This window comes from Aegilops tauschii, chromosome 1 (genome assembly GCF_002575655.3).
Source record: "Aegilops tauschii subsp. strangulata cultivar AL8/78 chromosome 1, Aet v6.0, whole genome shotgun sequence".
In the NCBI taxonomy this organism is placed as follows: domain Eukaryota; kingdom Viridiplantae; phylum Streptophyta; class Magnoliopsida; order Poales; family Poaceae; genus Aegilops; species Aegilops tauschii.
Window position 1 is genome coordinate 486,754,361 of NC_053035.3, and position 20,439 is coordinate 486,774,799.

The 20,439-nt window shown below is 42.0% G+C and overlaps 2 protein-coding genes across 3 annotated transcripts; both read left to right on the plus strand.

The window, feature by feature from the left end:
* The first annotated feature begins 419 nt into the window (after positions 1–419).
* LOC109761944 (uncharacterized) lies at positions 420–3,519 on the plus strand. 2 transcript variants are annotated; one of them, XM_045229663.1, is made up of 2 exons: positions 420–581; positions 993–3,519. In XM_045229663.1, the coding sequence occupies exon 2, from the start codon at positions 1,711–1,713 to the stop codon at positions 3,355–3,357; it is 1,647 nt and encodes a 548-aa protein (XP_045085598.1). In that variant the 5' UTR covers positions 420–581; positions 993–1,710; the 3' UTR covers positions 3,358–3,519. The 2 variants fall into 2 exon arrangements, with proteins under 2 accessions (XP_045085598.1, XP_020176344.2); XM_020320755.3 differs by having other exon boundaries at positions 2,520–3,519.
* Positions 3,520–16,246: 12,727 nt separating this feature from the next.
* Positions 16,247–19,430, plus strand: LOC141021953 (uncharacterized). Its single transcript, XM_073497823.1, has 2 exons — positions 16,247–16,314; positions 17,049–19,430. The coding sequence occupies exon 2, from the start codon at positions 17,062–17,064 to the stop codon at positions 19,369–19,371; it is 2,310 nt and encodes a 769-aa protein (XP_073353924.1). The 5' UTR covers positions 16,247–16,314; positions 17,049–17,061; the 3' UTR covers positions 19,372–19,430.
* The last annotated feature ends 1,009 nt before the right edge of the window (positions 19,431–20,439 follow it).

Consider the following 20,439-nt stretch of genomic DNA (forward strand, 5'->3'; position numbering starts at 1 on the left):
TCTTATCTACCATCTCCGTCACACCTAGGGAGATGCTATTTGTGCATGCAACGGGCGACGAAGAGAGTCGGCCCGGTAGCCAGCTGAAAGAAGCACTCGCTCCCGATCTAAAAATGGAAGCCAACAGTCCGGGGCCAGGACAAAAGCAAGGAACCAATCTAACTGTAGATAGCGACCACCAGTCGCTTACTTTAGCGCACCTAAAACAGGAAAGATCCAAAGCAGCAGGCACGCGTGTAGCAAAGCAAAGCGAGCTAATAAGCTGGAAACTTATCTTCGGTTGCCCACCTTTGCGTGTTAAGGAGAAAGGAGCGATTCGGAATTCCCATACTCTGCGGCTGAAAGAAGCAAGGTACTACGTACTCCACATGGAGCATATATCCAGGCCTTTGCAAGCATGTTAAATACCGTCCGCGCAGCATGCGCAGCCTGTGCAATCTATCCATTCTCACGACTAAATTACTCGCGAGTCAGGACTCACGACTCATACAGCAACATCATCCCAGGGAGCAGGAGCAGGAGCAGGAAGTGCACGTCTTCGTCCGCAGTCTCCGCTCAATCGTCCGCCACCGAGGTGGGAGGTAAATCCTAATTGCCCTTTATTTATTTGTCTATTTATTTTCACATCAAGCAGTCGGAGTGTCCCTCTTGGACATCCTAACATCCTAGCCTCCATCCGTTCCTAAATTTAAGTCTTTTTAGAGATTCCAATATAGACCGCCTACAGAGCTAAATGAGTGAATCTACACTCTAAAATACATCTATAACATTTGTATGCAGTTCGTATTGGAATATCTAAAACGACTTATTTAGGAATGGAGAGAGTAGCATAGTCATTTCACTATGGTCAAACCCGTCGAGTTTTGTCATATATTATATAGTGATGAGAACACTATTGCCTTAGTTTTGATTGGCATGATGCATTTTGGCAATGGTATTAAAACATTTTCCCAATAAAAACTTGTTCACTAATATTCAGATTTGACAATTAGGTCAATATACACCATGGCCCGGAATTCTACAAATTCTACTACCCAAGACTGCTCTTCAGATGAGTTGGCGTTCTTCTCCAAGCATGAAGGGGGATTGGGGTATCCCGTGTTAACGCTCTCCTTGTGGCAAACGCCATCTTGATGGCAGTCATAGCTGTGATAGGCGCCTACCGGCATCGCTATCAACACCATCCTTTGATCCGCTTCATATACCTAGGAGCCACCACCTTGTTCCTACCCATTGTCTCCTATGTCGTGTCTTCCATCCAGAATCCTTACAACATCAGCCTTTACGCAGTAAAGGACATAGTCATCACAGCAAACTGTGAAGCACTCTTACACGTCCCCCTGGTTATGCTGTGGATTAGTTTTGTCCAGATGGTTGGTACAAATGCCACTGCAATAGTTGCTGCCGATTATAGAGAGGGTCGAAGCATTGCACCCTCTGCAGTGCAGCTTGTTCAAGCAATATGGACTTCCTACCTCGCCTACATCACCATGCAATCATATATATCTACATCCATCTGAATATACCAACTGTTATCAAACTTTTGTGGTTGCTCCGCAAGGGGGAATTTTCTGGCATGCACTGCCGTATGTTCTTTTGTTACTACCATATGTTCTTACCTTGGCCAAATTGATCTTCAAGTACTATGCATGGTACAAGGCCAAGAGATCATTAGCACTTGGATGCAATCCTCGTCTCATTGTTGGATACATGGAGCAATTGCATGATGGAATGTTTCACCATGCCAATCTAGCAAGTGAGCATGTACCTCCTCCACTTATAGTTATGAGAGAGGAGAATTTGCTGGTAGAGAAACAACCTCATGGTTACAACTTGATAAGGATGGCCGACAGTGGTTTAGTGACCATTGACAAAGTTTGGCTGTTGGATGACACACTAAATTCGTGGCTGACAACCCAGCACAAAGATCTATGCCTCTCATTTGCAATGTATAAGCTATTGCGGTGTCAGTTTGCAAGGTACAAAGTTAGTGAGACTAACTTTGCAAAAGCCAATAATTTTAGACGCCATGTGTTGCTCGAGGATAAGGATGATGAAAGGGTATTTGGGGTGATTGCGCATGAGCTGTCATTTCTTCATGATTATTATTATACATCCCTCCCAGTCTCATATGCAAAGAGTTGGCTACCCATAGTGAGTGTATTTATCTCACTCTCATGTATCGGCTACTGCTTGTTCCCCATCATCATTTTCATAGTTACCATCCCAGGTTTCAGTTATGCGCAGATTATTTGTCATCAAGTGCATTGCCATCATGAATCTGATCCTCTACATATGCCTGGGAGTGGAGCAGATGTGCAATTTGGAAAATTGTTCTATGACCTTTTGCCACTATATCTACTTGTTGCACTAGTTGTGCTTGTTGAAGCGAGGGAGATCGCTTCTTACATGAGCTCCAATTGGACCAAAGTAGCCCTGATTTGTGGCTATGTAAAGCATACTTCTTGGCAGAAATCTTCGGTGATCCGTAAATGCGTTGGCCTTGTGCTACGTACCAGATGCAAGATCATGAAGCATTGGGAGGACAAGATGAACCAGTGCTCGATCCTAGTGCTCCACGCAAGGAGAAACCCGGTGGCTCTTCTTCGACATCTCCTTCATCTGCCTGACCAGAAGAAGAAGGTGCCAAGACCGGTGAAAACCGCCGTCATTGACACGGTGAGAAGGTACGAAAGAATCAAGCGCCGAAGCAATGGCACAACACCTCTGCAGCTACAAGTCAACGACGACCTCCTTTGGTCATTCGAAGAAGCCAAGGGCACATCCGATGCCATGCTTGTGTGTCATATTGCCACAAGCATCCTTGAAGTGAGATCACGTGGCCACAAGCAGCCTCTCTCTGACCATGAGATCGTCGCTACTCACTTGTCACAATACTGCGCCTACTTGGTGGCCAATTCTCCAGAGCTACTACCCGACGATGCCGTGTGGTGCAGGAGCATCTACGAGGCCGTCAAGAAGGATGCCACGCGTGTCCTCCGGGACGGCGGCGATCAGGTGTCGACGGCAACGCCCGAAGAAGAGCATCAGCAGCTGTTCAAGCTGTTGAGCGGGCAGTCGAAGCACCATGTGCTCAAGGATGGCGGGGAGCTCGGGCGGCGGCTGGCGGAGCTGCCGGAAGGAGAGGAGGTGGCATGGAAAGCCCTCGCGGAGTTCTGGTCGGAGACAGTCGTCTCTGTCGCCGCTGCTTGTGACAATATCGACGAGCACGCGGAGGCCGTCGCCCGGGGCGGGGAGCTGGTGACGCTCCTCTGGGCGCTGCTCGCCCATGTCGGGAGCGTCCACGTCGACACCGCCGATGCCGCTGCAACTCATGGTGCTCCCGATGCTGTTTAAGCGTGTTATGTTATGCAGTAGTATTTGCTCTTCATTTCATTTGGTTGGTACCTTGCAAGCTGTTGCGTGTAAATGTAATGCTCTTTCTAGTGTTCTTAAAGAGTGCGTTAATTGTTGCTATTGTGACTGTCATCTCATTGGAATTTCCTTTGTTTCCTCCTATTTCGTCGATGACTTATTTGTTGTTGCTAATTTTGCACGGGAATGAAATGATAAAGTTGTGCTGTGTGAAGGTTACTACTAATGTAAGCTTTTTACATGTGAACTTTTTTACAAACTTGTCATACGCGGCCTAGAAGAACACTGAAAGTTATGCTACAAATACACCTTGGTACGTATTAACTCCGTATGCTGCAGAATAGAACTGGCACGATCCTGTTTTAGTAGATCAGAAGGTAGAAGAGAGGCTTATGGCAACGTTGCACATGGATGGCAGGGTCTGGCCGCAGGTTTCTTCCTTCACTCTCTGCAACTTCCGTCAAAGAAAGGAATTTCTCGCCCTTTATTTTTGTTTGTATACAACAACACAACAATCAACGATCTACCTACAGAGAGCACATCTCGTTCCTAGCTCGTAAAAACAAGTTCTGGGAGACGTACTGCATCGCAATCGATATGTTTTTTTTATAATCACTCAACTGATAGTTTTTTTAGAAACACTCAACTTATATGTATAGCAACACATATCGGGTGATCACCAAGCGGGATCAGGAGCAGGATATGTATAGCAACTCATATGTATAGCAAAACAAGTCGGAAATTCGCCAAGGCCCAGCTATGCAGAAAGACGCAACAAGCGGTGGTTTTGCGCAGGTTTTAGAAGCGGCTTTCTTGTTTTCCAGTGGTTTCTGTTCGTCTTCCCTTTTACTTTTTCTCTTTTTCAATTTCGTAAGCATTCTGAAATTTTGTGAACATTTATCAATTTATGAAAAAATCAAATTCGTGAACATTTTCCAAATTTATGAAATTTTATAATTCACAAACAGTTTTTCAAACTCATAACCATTTTTAAACTCAGGAATACTTTGTGAATTCATGGACATTTTTTAAGTTTGCATATATTTTCACAAATTGACGAACAATTTTCAAAATTTGGGATAACTTTCTTTTAAGATTTTCAATAGTTTTTTGAAATTTGTGAAAAAAAAATCATATTCATGAATTTTTAAAAATAAAATTAACTACTAAAACTGAAAAATGAAGTAAAAAAACAGAAAAATAAACAGGTATTTCGCTCGCTCAGAATTCTTTGGTGTCTATGTTTTTCAGTTACTCCATCGTTACAAAATTTATAGTGCATCTTATTAACTTTTTTTATGTTTCTTGATATTATAGTTTGTTTTAAGAGTTTGGACGCAGTTGTTCTGATCCCCGGCTAACATGGGCTCAGGTGAACAGTAAAATCAAAAATATTTTTAAAAATTCTGAATTTTTTTGTGTAGAACTTTAACAAATGTTTGATAGCTTGCCAAAATAATTCATAACCATATGATGTTGGTGTAGAATGTGGCAAAAAATTGATGCCACAAAATCTTATTTTCAAACGCATTTTGGAGCATCAATTTGTATTTTTTTTGCCACATTTTACATGAATGTCATTTGATGATAAAATTTTGCAAGTTATCAGAACATTTGTCAAAGTTCCGTACCAAAAAAAATTGGAATTATTTTTATTTTTATTTTTTTACTGTTCACCCGAGCTCATGTGAGTTTGGGATTAGAACATCACTTTCGGTTTTAAGAAATAGAGTCGCAACGAGCCAATACATGCAACAGTAGTTATGACCAACGGCTCCATGAGCCAATGCTGGAATAAAACTAAATTGTTTCTTGTAAAAAAAGATTCAAAAGAAAAAATGAGCATAAAATGGTACACATCAATGCCAATGAGAAAAAACATGGTATGCAGTTGTTTGTTCGCTTCCCTGGTCTACAACGTCGGTCCGTGAACAATGGAAATGGCCCACCATGTTTTTTGGTCGAGTTAGAACGGAGTAGAACAGGGCTAACTCTTTTTAGTTCGCCCTTTCTTTGTGAGGGACTAAAGCTTACCTTAAAGTAAACGAAATCATAATTTTAAACCTAACAAGACCAGTGGTTTGACCAGAAAAAACTAAAATCGGCGCCTTGTATGATTTTTTTAAGGTGTGTTGCTCTTTGCTAGTTTGTCTATTTTCTGTGTACACTCTGAATTTCATTTATAAAAGAAAATCTACTACCAAAACTTTAACATTGTGCATAACTGGATTATATAGAGCATCCTTAGTTCGACAATAGGCTAAATAGTGACCTTCACTACAACGAGTGTACATGCAGGTGCGTCGAGGAGTTGAATAGGTAGCATCTTAAGCTTATCTATGGGTATTTTTATTTCTTTTCTCTTTTGATTTTGTATTCCCAATTGTCAACCCCTTCAGTTCTCAGTATGAACCTCTATAAGCTTGGTCTGATACTCCAATGTCCTGGCTTTTCTTTTAGTTTTCTTATCGATGCCATCATGGCAACAGTTTCCTTATATGCCGAGTAATTTGCATGTTGATGAAGCCAGAGCTTGGAGGAGACCATGGACACAAGATCCAAAGCAAGAGTCTGTGCCTAAAGAGCGCTCTCCATGAGTGATTATGCCTGCACAAAAAGTTGTTGTGTGTTCGAGATGACGAAGTGCACATATGAAGACCCAAGTCCTGCAATCTTGGTAGAACATGCAGGAGGAGAAATGGCAGAGTTTTGCATGTTCCACGGCCCTTTTAGGATCCTTGTCCTGTCAATAGAATAAATGATTTTATAAGGAGGGTCTTCCCTCAGCAAGTCTTTCGGGTTGCTTGTTTGGCTCTTCAATTGCTAGAAATGCATTCTCTCCATGTATGATCCACAAAGGATTTGTATGCTTGGATTGTTTATGTATTTCCAAACCATCCACAACACCGTAAGAATAAACTCTAGAGTTCGCTCTTGGTAACAAGTGCGGAGGAACTGATCGATAGTATCTGGAATGGTTGTACATCCTTGTTGAAGAAGTCCATCAACCCTTAGACATAAAATAGAAACAAAAGCAACCTTTGCATATTGAAAAGAGAAGAAAAGATGTATGTCATCTTCCATTTGGTTACATCTTTTCCAATGAACATCATTGTGTTTTGAATGGGTCATGCCTCTTTGTCCAGTTGTAATAACCTTCCTTAAGAGACTCAAACCAAAAGTTTGACCCTGGGAGGGATATGCTTGCACTTCTAGGCTGCCAAAGTTACATTTCTTGGTGATTCCTTAAAACTACATTGGTAGCCGGATTTGTCTAAGCAAGAGAGAAGTCAAATTTTAATAAGCACTTCCCGATGAACAAATAACATTGGGTGGATGTTTCCAAACAACTATGTCATCATGATTAATCAAAAAGATAGGAATGGAAGCAAATTACAGTTAGCTTGACAAGTTCCAAGATTTCCAATTGGGAAGCCAAAGTTTTGAACTAGTGTTAGGATACGAGTAATTTTTATCCTGGATATTAATATGACTACGAATGTGTTCGCAAAAAGGATACCACATGGTATTCTAAATATTAGACTTGTTGTTAGCAATTTGGATAGTGCAATTAGCACTAAACTGATCTTATTATTCAAGACTGAAATGTGGTAAGCAGGAGGACAGTTACCTTTCGGTTTCTAGAAAGAATTGTTATGAAAACACTTAGCCTTGAGGACTCGACAAATCGTACTTCCATATTTCGTATAAATTATCTAGGCGGAGGATATAAGAAGGCTTTCATTTAGTACAATTAGATCTTTAATTCCCAGTCATCCCTCTATCTTAGACCTGCAAGTTTTAGACCAAACGAATGCGCCTTTTCGAGTTATCATACTGCATTCCTGTCCACCAGAATTTTTGTATAATTGATTTCAGCTGAGTAATGCACTTCTTAGAAAACTAGATAACGTCCCATGCATTGCTACGATATTTTTTAGCAATGAACTTATCTAAAATAAATTTAGAATATATGAGTACTGTACCGCACCATATTTAGCCTAGAGGTAAATGGAGGGTGGATGCATGTTATATTGTCTTGTAAAATTCAACTTCAATTATTTATTGTTGAAAATAAAAATAAAAATTAATGAAATGGATGTGCTTGATGTTGTGGAGGGCTTGCATGCGGTGGAAAGTGGAAACTTGAATGGTTGCATGATGCTTGATGATGTGTAGACTGTGCATGTGATGGAAAGTGAAAAGTGAAACGTTGATTTGTTGCATGTATGCGCTTGATGTGGATGACTTGCATGTGCATTTAAATGAAATATGGTATGTATGTGGCATATGTGATGAGATGGACAGGTTGCATGTTAAGATAAATGAGACAGTGGGAATGAACTTCTTGAATATATAGGATAGGATAGGAAGCAAATGAAGGAAGGAGCCACACACGCAACCAGAGATGTAAACAAAACATAAACTTCCCATATATTATCAAAAATTGTAATAAATGAAATGCAATTATGAAATGCAAATTTAAAAAAAAAGATGGAAATGAAAACCTTCTCATAGAAACGAAAAGAAATATAATTGTATTTTCTGGTGGAACTCCTAAAAAAATGGAATTTCAGTATCTGGACATACATAAATTGCCCAATAAAAAACAAAATTGTATAGCCCACTTCAGCCCAGCCCATACTTTCTATTTAGGTCCTGTTTAGGGCACATCTAGACATGCTCAAGTTATTGCACATCTAAGTGACTCAATTAAACTAGAAAGAAAAAGACAAAAAGACAAAAGAAAATGCTTGCACGAATTTTGCCGTGAAATCAAAGACATAGGATGTGGATGTCAATACTTTTCATGAACGTCAAACTTCACAAACTTGATTTCGTATCCATGTCTGCATCGTATTTGCTCTATGTTTGTTTTCAGTAGTATTTAGTTCCATACTTTTTTAGCTTTCTTCATCGGTTTTGGTTGCCCCTAAAAATTACAAAAAAAAAGTAATAACATTTTGATTTTGCTCTATTTTCATCCCTACACCTAATAACCCGAGTAACAAACCCTCCTAGACCTCTTGGCAGCCAAACTAGTGGCAACTGCGCAGGAACGAGCACACCTTAAAAAATGCTATTATAAAAATTATATTATCTCCATCCATAATATAGTGCATATTAATTTTTGTGAACGTCAAACTTCACAAACTCTAATCAAGTTTGTAGAGAAATTATTTATATTTATGATGTCAGGTAGCCAGGAGGATTTTCTATCAGTAGTTACCACAGAACCTGTTTGAGAATTTGACGGAGTAGAACTTCCCAAAAGTCATGAAAAAACCTTGTAAGACTAAGACTGTAATGTAAGATGATCTAGCAGAGCGGTTGATTTTTTTACTTTATAAGCCCTGGAGAAAAAAAATAGTTGTGTTCATATATACTCCCTCCGTCCCAAAATAATTGTCGCTGTTTAGTACAACTTTGCACTAAATCACCGACACTTATTTTGGGACTGAGGGAGTATGTCGCAGTGAGCTGAAATGTTTGTAATTTTTGCCAAGGGAACATAAACTCATATTGGTAACTTCTACACCGTCAATACACGCTATATGAAAAAATATTTTAGGTTGAATCTAATGATGTTGAATTGGTACTCTAGAAGTCAATAAAAAAGGACGTCAATATCTGGCGATCGATCGCCAACGAAGGTGGTCTTGGATCGTTCGCCCGATCCCTCCTTTCCCATCGAACGTTTTAGTTCGCTACCAGAAGAAGGATCACCCTGTGAATGTTTATGTCCTGTCGATCGAGCCCAGTCAGCATAGCCTATCCTAGGCCAGAAAATCAGCCCATGTGTCTTTAGGATAAAACGTGCCATCAACAAAAAAAATGACATGTGAACCCAAAAGAAAAAATGCCATGATAAAAAAGGTGCCATCTCTTAATAAACAAATAATGCCATCTAATATTGAAGGGATGCCTATATTCAATGTTTGCACAACTTGCCAATTCGTCCCATACTTTGTGTCGGGCAAATAAAAGACCTTTCTAGCCTGCGTAGCCAGAATCAAAGAATCGTCCTTGTACCACATACTTCCAACATTTATGCTTTCGAAAAAACCATTATTTTTAAGCTCAGTCTTCTTTCCATCAAGTTTAAACCAGTCACATTTAAACAAAACAACTGACCTGCCGTCCAAGTTGTAGTCTAACTGAATGATCTCTTTCAAGGTTCCATAAAAAAATTATGAGCTTACGGTCATGTTCACCTTCAGTCATGACTCCACTTGGACGGCACCTCTTGACCAACCTCATCCCGCATCCTTATCACTGTCTGGCACCCGTTTTCTCTTTAACACATCTCTGAATATTCTGTATAGTAAAACATATTAGTCAATAGATCACATAAGTATAACACAAATGCATCATAAGTTAGTTCAACATACTTGATATATTTCTTAGCTTGATCACAATTTTTCAACACATACCACACCATCTGATCAAATTCTTTTTTCTCAAGTACATATTCATAATCAAATCCTGAAGTAAAATTAACTCCATGTCCAGAAATGTCAACACCGTAGGCTTCTTTATCTGAAAGACCTATATTTCTTGGGTTCCGATTAAATATTGTTTCAACACCACCCATGTACTTGGAGCAAAATGCGAGGCACTCATCCGCAACATATGCTTCAGCAATCGAACCTTCTAGTCGTGCCTTATTCCTCACATAGTGCTTTAAAGTATATAGCCTTCTTTCAAGTGGGTACATCCAACCATATTGTACGGGACCTCGAAGCAATGTCTCTTCAGGTAAATTTACAGCAAGGTGCACCAACACATCAAAGAAAGTAGGGGGGGGGCTTTTCTCAAGCTTTCATAAAATTACAGGGATTTCTTTATCCATTTCAGCCAACACATCCCTATTAATAGTTTTGCTGCATAGTTCCCTAAAAAACTTACCTAACTCATCTATTGCTTGTTATATATATCATTGTCCAAAAATCCTCTCATGCCAGCATGTAAGACACTTTGCAGAAGAATGTGACAAACATGTGTTTTTAGGCCTTGTACCTTGACCATCAGCACATGTACATCTTGATATGTTGGAAGCAAATCCATCCGGAAACTTTAAATCCCATAAAATTGGACAGGTGGACGTTCATTTTCGGTTTCCACACCATACGGCCGCGCATACGGGCGCGGGTGCCCGTATGGAACGTCGTCTTTTGCTCTGCCTTCGCGCAGACGACTCTTGTTGATTCCTTGTTCTTCCATTCTCCTTCCTTTCCATTCTCACACGCGATTTCTTTCCTTTTTAGCGCATTTTCCGTGGAAACACATCAAAGAGAAGATTTGTGGAATCCTTTACATTCATTAGTCATTAGTAACAATATCGGAGTGAATAGATCTTTTTAAATGAAATATCTTGGTTTAAACAGAGGTGGATGAGTGCAAAATATCACTCATCAGCGGGTATCAGAGCCGGGTGGCCCTTCATCGCCACCACCACCCCGTCCACTGCCGGCTTGGTCACCATCGTCGCGGGGCGCATAGCATGTGTTTGACAAAATGTGTAAGCCAAAAGTAAGTTTTACTCTAATATATATAGGAGATCCGCTAGGTCCATCCAAACTTAGTGAATAAGTCAGTATACCCCACTAAGGATTTATCCACTGGATACTCAACTATTTTTAGGGGATCGGTTAGAAATGCCCTAAGCTCTCTATTAAGGCATCGTCAACACAGACCCCTGAAACGGACATGACGTTCATCTCTGGGCCGGTTCAGACAGGTGTCCGGATGTTGATATGGACACCGGTGATCCAAGGCTAGCCACAAATGTCCGGTCACATTTCAAATATAATTTAACAAAAAAAATAAAGTTGATGTAAATTTAAGAAAACTCAAACTTAGACAATTTTTACATGAAACTGGATGAAATAAGTAAAACTAAAAAAATAGCTAAATTGACGATGACCTTGTACGTGTGGCCGGGGCTTTGTGCGGAGGTGGGTGGCATCAATTCCGGCAGCTGCAGCTTTGGACCGGCATAAATGCAGCTCGAGAAGTGGTGCATCCGTTGGAACGATAACACATGAGGGTTTTGGGTGGGACTTGAGTGTTGGACACTTACATGGGAGCGGTCCGGACGCCCGCAAAGCTCCCGGTTGCTTCTGGTTTATGAGAAATTGGACGTTTGGACCGGTCCGCGACGGATGGGGTGTCGCATTGGATGGTAAAATGCGTCCGAACCACTCGGTCCAGATAGATGCAGACAATTTAAGGGTCCACGTCGCTCTTGGGACGGCGGCTTGCTCTCCACGCACCTGGTGCACGGGCTCAGATGGGCTAGACTGTGGTTTTTGAGGACAACGTTGTTTCGACCCGGGGTTTGAAGCGGTAGTGACAACACTTGGGACGACATGACCAAGGTGGAATAGGTGCGGGCGGTGAAACTGTTCGACATGGTGTTGCAAAATGAAAAAAATGTGCGGTACCGCTAGCTACCGGCGATGCTCTAGCCAAGCCGCTATGTGAAGGCCAATCGGCAGTTCATCCGGCAGGAACGGGCGACGACCAACGCGCTCTTCGACGAGGTCGAAGCAGAGATGGACGTGGAGGAGCCAGAGGAGCCGGAGATGCTGCTGCCTCCCAAATACCCGGTGCCGGGCACGGAGATAGTGGACATCTCCGATGAGGATTAGGATAGTATAGGTTATTTGATCTACGTAGTGCGTGGACTCCATCATTTGCATGCTTTTGTATGGATTTAAGGTTAGCAGTATAAGGTATCCAAATACAGATGAGGAAATTTGAGGCCTGACCGGTAACTGTCCACGGACGTGCCCGGTAGCGCCCGCGGGCTTTTGAGGGGTCGGATTTTCTACCCGTGGATGTAGATGCTCTTAAATTTGTCTAGATACATACATATATATATATCTAGAAACGTTTTAGTGTTAGATACATCTGTATCTAGATAAATATAAGACAAGCTTTTTAGGATGGAGGTAATACTTCAGGGTGTGCATACCGAACCGAAAACCGAAAGACAAATAGACAAAAATTTTAGTTTTCTAGGTGTGGTTTCAGTTTTGAAATATGAAAAGCATTTGCATTTCATTTTTTTGTTACATACTCAAAAACCATTTGATTAAACCAAATTAACCGAAATTGATTTTTCTTTGTCGAAAAGTGTAGTGGACAGCTATAGTATAGTACTTTCTAGCCCATATAGTGTTTTGCGTTTACATGATTAGCCTGACTGTCCATTCTTTATCCTTTTGTAATTGATTTTTCCTCATTACGATATACTCTATCCGTTCCTAAATATAAGTTTTTTAAAGTATACAATGCGGACCGCATTGGAATCCGCGTTGAAATATGTGAAAAGACTTATATTTAGGAACGGGGGAGTATATCATGTATTTACACGCGGGGAAATTAAGTGTTGACTAAAAAATGTGTGTCAATTTTACTTAATATGGTTATAACCGAAACCGAACCGAAAGTAAATTGTTATTATCAAAACCGAACTGCATCTACGTATAATAAAACAATATAACCCATAAACCATATAAATCGAACCGAATCAAACAAAAAAAAACGAATGCACACCCTGAGCTAATAGAGTGCTCGGACAGAGCAATACTAGAGCCCTTACGGCCGAGACGGAGCATTAGGCGAGAAGAAATCGCAGCAACAAAAGAGAATCGTGCTGATTAACTAATCACTGTTTGGGCATAATACAAAACCCCAGTTTACAGGCTTTCGACGGAATTCATAACCATAGTTTATCGGAAAAGAGTGTATGCAGAGCAACTAAACTTCCTACGGGAAACACCAAATGGGCGGTGAGTACGAGGACAGGTACTCCGGCCTTGCCACATACAAATGGTGGTCAAGCGGAGGCCACCCAAAGGCACAGTGGTTATCCCGGCTGTACCGACGCTGATCTACGTCCTCTGCTTGGATCATGGACAAGTCCCGAGCATCCCTCTCGTCCAGGTAGTGAATGCATTTGCGCACGTTTCTCATACCAGCAGGGAGGTGGTCGAGGTCAATCGACCTCGAGCAGCCCCTCCCGCAGTGGTGGAGCCAACATTTCAAGTTTGGGTGTACAGATCTCAAAAAAATAATTTTAGTTTCTCATATTGCCCCGCTTCTCTTGATACATACATATTTTATACTAAAAGTTTATACTTAATATACTGTTGTGTTAAAGAGTATACTTTTTTTAATGGAAGGAGTAAATTTTTTAATTGCTTATTGGCATACTTAACAATATTATATAATTATTTATTATATGTTTGTATTGTATGTCATTGAAAAATACTTAAGTGTTGTGCTGAATTTAATTCATGCTTTCTAACAATTTTTTATTTTTTTATAGTTGTCTAATTTATGTAGTTTATACATATGTGTGTCAGATATCTCCAAAACATATGGTTTCACAAACATTGTAATAGTGGTTCTATTATATGGTTAGAAACATATATCTGTAGAAAATTCTAGAGTGCAATATACTTGTTTCTAGAGCACCCGTGTACAAATTTGACAATGTATTTAATAATATATGTGAGGGATACACAACGTTTTTGGAGCACATTCTTCTCAAATTAATTACACTACTTACTATTCTGTTCTTGAACAAAAGTTTCCAAGATGTGTTGTGGCTAAAGTTCTTCACAAAGTGCTACTAATGCTCTTTTGCATGATTTAAGTTTAGAGTTTTCCTTGAAAGATCTTGGTGATCTACACTTCTTCCTAGGGATTGAAGTTAGGAAGATTCAAGATGGCATAGTACTGAACCAGGAAAAATATGCTACTGAACTTCTAGCTCGCATGGGGATAAGAGACTCAAGCCTTCACCCACCCGGCTGTCCTCTTCAGAAAAACTCTCAGCATTAATTTGAAGGGGAGCCACTCAAGGAAGAAGAAAACACAAAATATAGGAGTGATGTGGGAGCTCTACAGTACTTGACACTGACACGGCCATACATATACTTTGCTATCAACAAGGTTTGTCGGTATTTGCATGCACCTATGACTACAGTGGACAGTTGTTAAAAGAATTATATGATATGTAAAACATACTATGAGTTTGGGTCTTTCGTTCAGACGCTCTAATTCTACTCTTGTTAGTGTCTTTTCTGATGTTGACTAGGCAGGATATAGTGATGATAGAAAGTCAGCTGGCGGCTTTGCAGTATACTTTGGTTCTTATTTCCTCGAGTGTGAGAAAACTAGCTACAGTGTAAAGGTCAAGTACAGAAGTTGAATACAAATATTTAGCAAATGCCATTTCTGAAATCATGGAAATCATTGCAACATGAGTTGGGAATTAAGCAAAATCGTATCTCCTATCTATGGTGTGATAACATGGGAGTAACTTATCTTTCCGCTAATCCAGTCTTTCATGAAGAACAAAACATATTAAAATTAATATTTTTTAACGTGAAAGAGTTGCAGCAAAAAAGTTGGACATACGGTTCAATCCTTCCAAAGAACAAGTCGCGGATGGTTTCAGAACAAGTCGCGGATGGTTTCACTAAAGCCCTGGCGGTCAAGCCATTTGAAAAGTTCAGGAGGAATCTTAATTTAGGATAGTTGGGATTAAGGGAGCATATTAGACATACTTGTTGTACTCTCATCTGAATATCTCTAGCAGATCCCGTATACCCGTCCCGCAAAAATCGGTTTAAAGGATACCGCAAAATGTTTTTTCGCATTTTTACGGTATGACTTTTGTTCCATCAGAACAGATCCCGTAAAATATTTTATGGTCCTGGTGAAATTGCACAAATACCCCTAAAAAGTGAACGTTAAATTATAATTGGATCCGCGTGCGTCGCCATGGAGCAAGACGAGGACCACGGGGGAGGACACGACGAGCAGATAGCAGTTCGCGGCAGCGGCAGCAGCTAGCTAGCTCGCGACGGCGACGGCATCGGCGTAGCGGCTGCTAGCTAGCTCGCTCGCGGCGGCGGGCAACGACTTCTAGCTAGCTTGCTCGCAGCAGCGGCACACCGGTTGCTAGCTAGCTAGCTCGCTCGTGATGCAGCGGCAGCTAGCTAGCTAGCTATCTCGTGGTGGCGACACCAGCAGCAGTAGCTTGCGGGCGACGGCGGCGGCGGAGACATGCGGCAGCTCGCGTGCGGCCACGGCGGCGGTGAGATTTGGCCGGAATCGAGCTCGGCAAACCATGGATTCGGCTGCGAGGAAAACGGTTAGGGCCGAAATTTCCCTCCCGTCAAAGGAAAGGGGATCCTTCAAAATAGGGTGAAATCCCATAGAGATAGAGGAATTGGGCTCGCGGATGGGGATCCCATAAGATATTTTACGGGACAACAGAATTTGGAGTATCTGTTCAGACCAGGTTTACGGGATGGATCTCACAAACCGACGGTTATTATAATGGACGGTCTGATTTGCAGGATCTGCTAAAGATGCTGGACATGTCCATCATCTTGTACGCCACGACAAGGCTATTTTGCCCAATATAAATATACACCACGCAGCTCTCTAAAGAGAATAGGAACGCTTCCACCTGACATCGAGCACTAACCTCTCGTACCAAAATGGCAGCTCGCAGTCCAACCGGCACAAGCAAGGAACACCGTACCATTCCTTTTTTTCCCTTAACGACACGCCAAAAAAAGAAAGATTCAACGCAGCATGTCCGGCAGCAAAGCAAAGCAGCCTAATAAGCTGGAAACTGAGCTTTAGTTACTCAAAAGAAGAAGGAAGTGGCTCTCAATCCGATACTCGAGAGCTGAAACAAGCAAGGTACTACTCCCCATGGAGCATATATTCTCAAGACACATTCAGCAACATCCATGAAGAGCATCGCCTATATATACTCCTCCTTTGGCAAGCTAATTAAATATCCTCCCCACGTAGGTCATCTCAGCCAGGACATAAATATAGTACTCCCAGGCTGCGCACCACGGGGCTGCAAATCTTGGTGCCCTCAATCGCGCGCCCGCTTGTGTGAGTTTCTAAATCCTAACTAGGCTTTATTTATTTATTTCTTATATCAAGCATAATTTTTCTAGATGGAGCTCTGCTTTGGGTACATCACCCTTAAAAGTTTACAGGAACCTTAAAGTTACTTAAAAAGGCTATCACCATATAAACCTGCAGATCAAATTTATTGAATATAGGTTGATTTGGATACACAAGACAATATTACCCTTTTTGATTGAAAGGTAACTTCTAATCTTCACCTCTAATCTGCATCGAAATCTGTAAACTTTTCTGGTGGTGTACCAAAGGAAAGTTCTCCTGTAGAACTTTGCTTTGGTACAGTAGATACGTATTTTTTGGGTCTAAATTAGGCAAAATCACGCTTCACCCGAAAGTATAAATCGTTAAGTGTTCAAGTTTCTTCATAGAACATGGAAATGGTCCTTCCGAATTTATTACATACCAGATTTTCTTGTTCATGAAACATGGAAATGATGTTCCTCTAGAACTTGTGACAATACCAGATTTTCTTGAAAGCTAAGCCCGTATGGTCATTTGACTATGGTCAAATCCGTAAACTTTCTTCATAGTGATAAGAAATCCTCTTACCCTGGTTTCGAATGCTGCATATTTGTGATGGTGTATACTCCCTCCGTTCCAAAATAAATGACTCAACTTGGGTCATCTATTTTGAAACGGAGGGAGTAGACAATTGCCTCGACAACCAACTTGTACTAATGTTCAAATTTGACAATCAGGTCAACATATATAATGGGCGGAAATTCTACCCAAGTGTGCTCCACCGATGAAATGGCTTTCTTCATCAAGCACGTGAGATGGGTGGTCTTGCGTCTCAATGCTCTCCTGGTGACTAATGCCATCTTGATGGCAGTCATAGCCGGGTTAGGCACCTATGGGCATCACTATCGCCACCATCCTTTGATCCGCTTCCTCTACCTAGGAGCCATCACCTTGTTCCTACCCATTGTATCTGATGTCGTCTCCACCATCCCAAATCCTTACACCATCACTGTTTATCCAAAACACGACCGAGTCATATTATCAAACTGTGAAGCAGACGGCCATGTCTTCCTGGTCATATTGTGGATCGGTCTTGTTCAGATCGTTGGTGCCAACGCCACAACAATAGTGGCCAGTGATTCTAGAGAAGGTCGAAGCATTGCACCCTCTGCAGTGCAACTTGTTAAAGCAATCTGGACTTCCTACCTGGCCTACATGATGATAGAATCAGGTCTAGAGCCATATGGATATAATGTCAAATGGTCTCAAGATCGGCAGCTTTCTCTCCTAGATATTCTCCTCCTTGCACTACCATATGCTCTTATTTTGTCCAAATTGCTTTTGAAGTACTATGCATGGTACAAGGCCTCGCGATCATTAGCGTTTGGACGCAATCCGCGCCTCATTGTTGGATACATGGAGAAGCTACAAGTAGGAACCCATTATGCTGAGTTGGCAACAAGTGAGCATGATGTACCTCCTCCACTCATAGTTATGGGAGAGGACACTGTATTGGTAGAGAAGCAACCTCATGGTTACAGCCTGGCAGGGATGAACATCAACAATGGCTTACTGACCATCGACAGAGTTTGGCAGTTGGATGACACATTATTGCTTTGGAGATCAAAAGATTTGTGCCTTGCATTCGCATTGTTCAAGATGCTACGGTGTCGGTTTGCAAGGTACACAATTAATGAGGCTGGCTTTGCGAAAGCCAGTAACTTTATACGGCATGTGTTGCTCGAGGATAGTGATGATGAAAGGGTTCTTGGCTTGATTACAAATGAGCTTTCGTTTCTTCATGATTACTATTTTTCATATCTCTCAGTCACTTATTCAGAGAGTTGGCTACCCTTCTTGAGTGTATCTATTTCACTCTCAAGCATCGGCTACTGCTTATTTGTCATCACCTTTTTGGTAACGACTTTCCGAGGTTACAGTGCTCTAGATTATGAGCAGATTTATTGTCATCCGTTACACTGCCATCCTGTATCCGGTTCTACATATACGTATAGGAGTGAGAGCAAAGCAGAGGTGAGTTTTGGAAGATTGTTGTTTGATGTTTTGCCAGTGTGTCTACTTGGGACACTAGGTGTGCTTGTTGAAGCGAGGGAGATTGCTTCTTACATCTGCTCCAACTGGACTAAAGTAGCCCTGATTTGTGGCTATGTAAAGCATACTTCTTGGCAGCAATCTCCGACGATCCGTAAATGCATTGGCCATGTTCTGCACACCAGGTGCAAGCTCTTGGATCGATGGGAGGACAAGATGTACCAGTGCTCAATCCTAGTTCTCCACCCAAGTAGAAATCCAATTGCTCTTCTTCGACGTATCCTTCATCTGCCGGACCTGAAGATGAAGATACCAAGAGCAGTGAACGCCGCCGTCCTCGACGTGGTGAGAATGAACCAAAGAAATAAGCTCAGAAACAATGGCACAACACCTCGACAGCTGCAAGTCGGCAGCGACCTCCTCTGGACATTCCATGAAGCCAAGGGCGCAGCCGATGCCATGCTCGTGTGTCACGTTGCCACAAGCATCCTTGTAATGACAAGATCACGAGAGCAACTTCCCTCCGACCATGAGATCGTCGCCACTCACCTCTCGCGATATTGCGCCTATTTGGTGGCATGTTGTCCCAAGCTCCTTCCGGACGACCACGTGTGGTGCAGGAGCTTGTATAAGGCTGTCAAGAAGGATGCTGGGCGCGTCCTCGCCGGCCACGACATTACGGTGTCGTCGTCGGAAGCGGAGCACCGGCGGCTGGTGGAGCTGCTGAGGGCACGGTCCAAGCACCAGGTCCTCAAGGATGGCGCGGAGCTCGGGCAACGGCTTGCTGAGCTGCCGGAAGGAGAGGAGGTGGCGTGGAAGGCCCTCGCCGGCTTCTGGACGGAGATGATCGTCAGCGTCGCCGCTACTTGTGACAACATCGACGAGCACGTGGAAGCCGTTGCCCGGGGCGGGGAGCTGGTAACTCTCCTCTGGGCGTTGCTGGCCCATGTCGGCAGCGTCGACGACGACACGGCCGCTGCCACTCATGGTGCTCCCGATGTTGTTTAATCGTGCTATGTGTGCACTATGCTGTACTTGCTCTTCATTTCAATTGGTTGGGACCTTGAAATCCGTTACGTGCAATGCTCTTTTTAGTGTTTTCTAATTGTTCCTATTCATTGTGATTGTGATCTCCTGGATGAGCAGTATCCAAAATCCGTCGATGACTTCTTTGTTTTGCTCACGATCCCACTTGTTCCTTTTCTAAAAAAATGATCCCACTTGTTGTTAAGTTTGTACGGTAATGAAATGATAGTCCTATCCATAAAGTATCTCCCTGCGGTGCCAGGGCCGGTCCTGACATTTTGGGGGCCCGGGGTGAAACTAAAATTCAGGGCCCCTTGAAAATTTTCTTCTAGCATTCTTCGACCCAAAGTCACTTGTCACGATCTCATCTTGGATCCATCCTCCTGCTGGTTGTGTGAAGCTGGACGTAGATGATGCGATGGCAAGGTTGTGATTGTGTCGATCGCAAGGAGCCATTAGTGTGATTTCATAGGAGCAGCAAGTGTCACCAACTCACCATGCTGGCATCCTGGACCCTCGGACAAAGTTAGCACTTTTGATGGTGGTGAATTTGCTCAGTGGTAAGGGGATAACCATTAGTACTGGTTCCGGGTCATCAATACACCCACGATTGTTCAGTGTGGCATTATGGGCAAACCACCAATGAGATTATGGCAAGAAGCAAGGCGTTCGAAGATATCTCCTTCATTTACAAGAGAATATCTTCAAATAAAGAGGCGCACATGCTAGTGTGCTCTTCGCTTTCCTAATAACGTCTACTTCAATAAAGCAAATATGATTCTAAAGAAAATAAAATAATGATGGTTTTATCCAACAATTTAAACTAAGATGATATAAACTAAATGCAAGAATGTGCACTACATATTATCATTTTACCATCCTTGACCGAGTGATCACAGAACTCTTGCTGCTGCTTCCATGCATGAAATTTATGATTTTATTATAAGATAAATACAATCACAAATCAAACCACACATTAGGAGAGGAAGAGAGAGAGAAAGAGAGTACTCAAACTAAACCTAATTGTACCGATGCATACACACCTGAAGA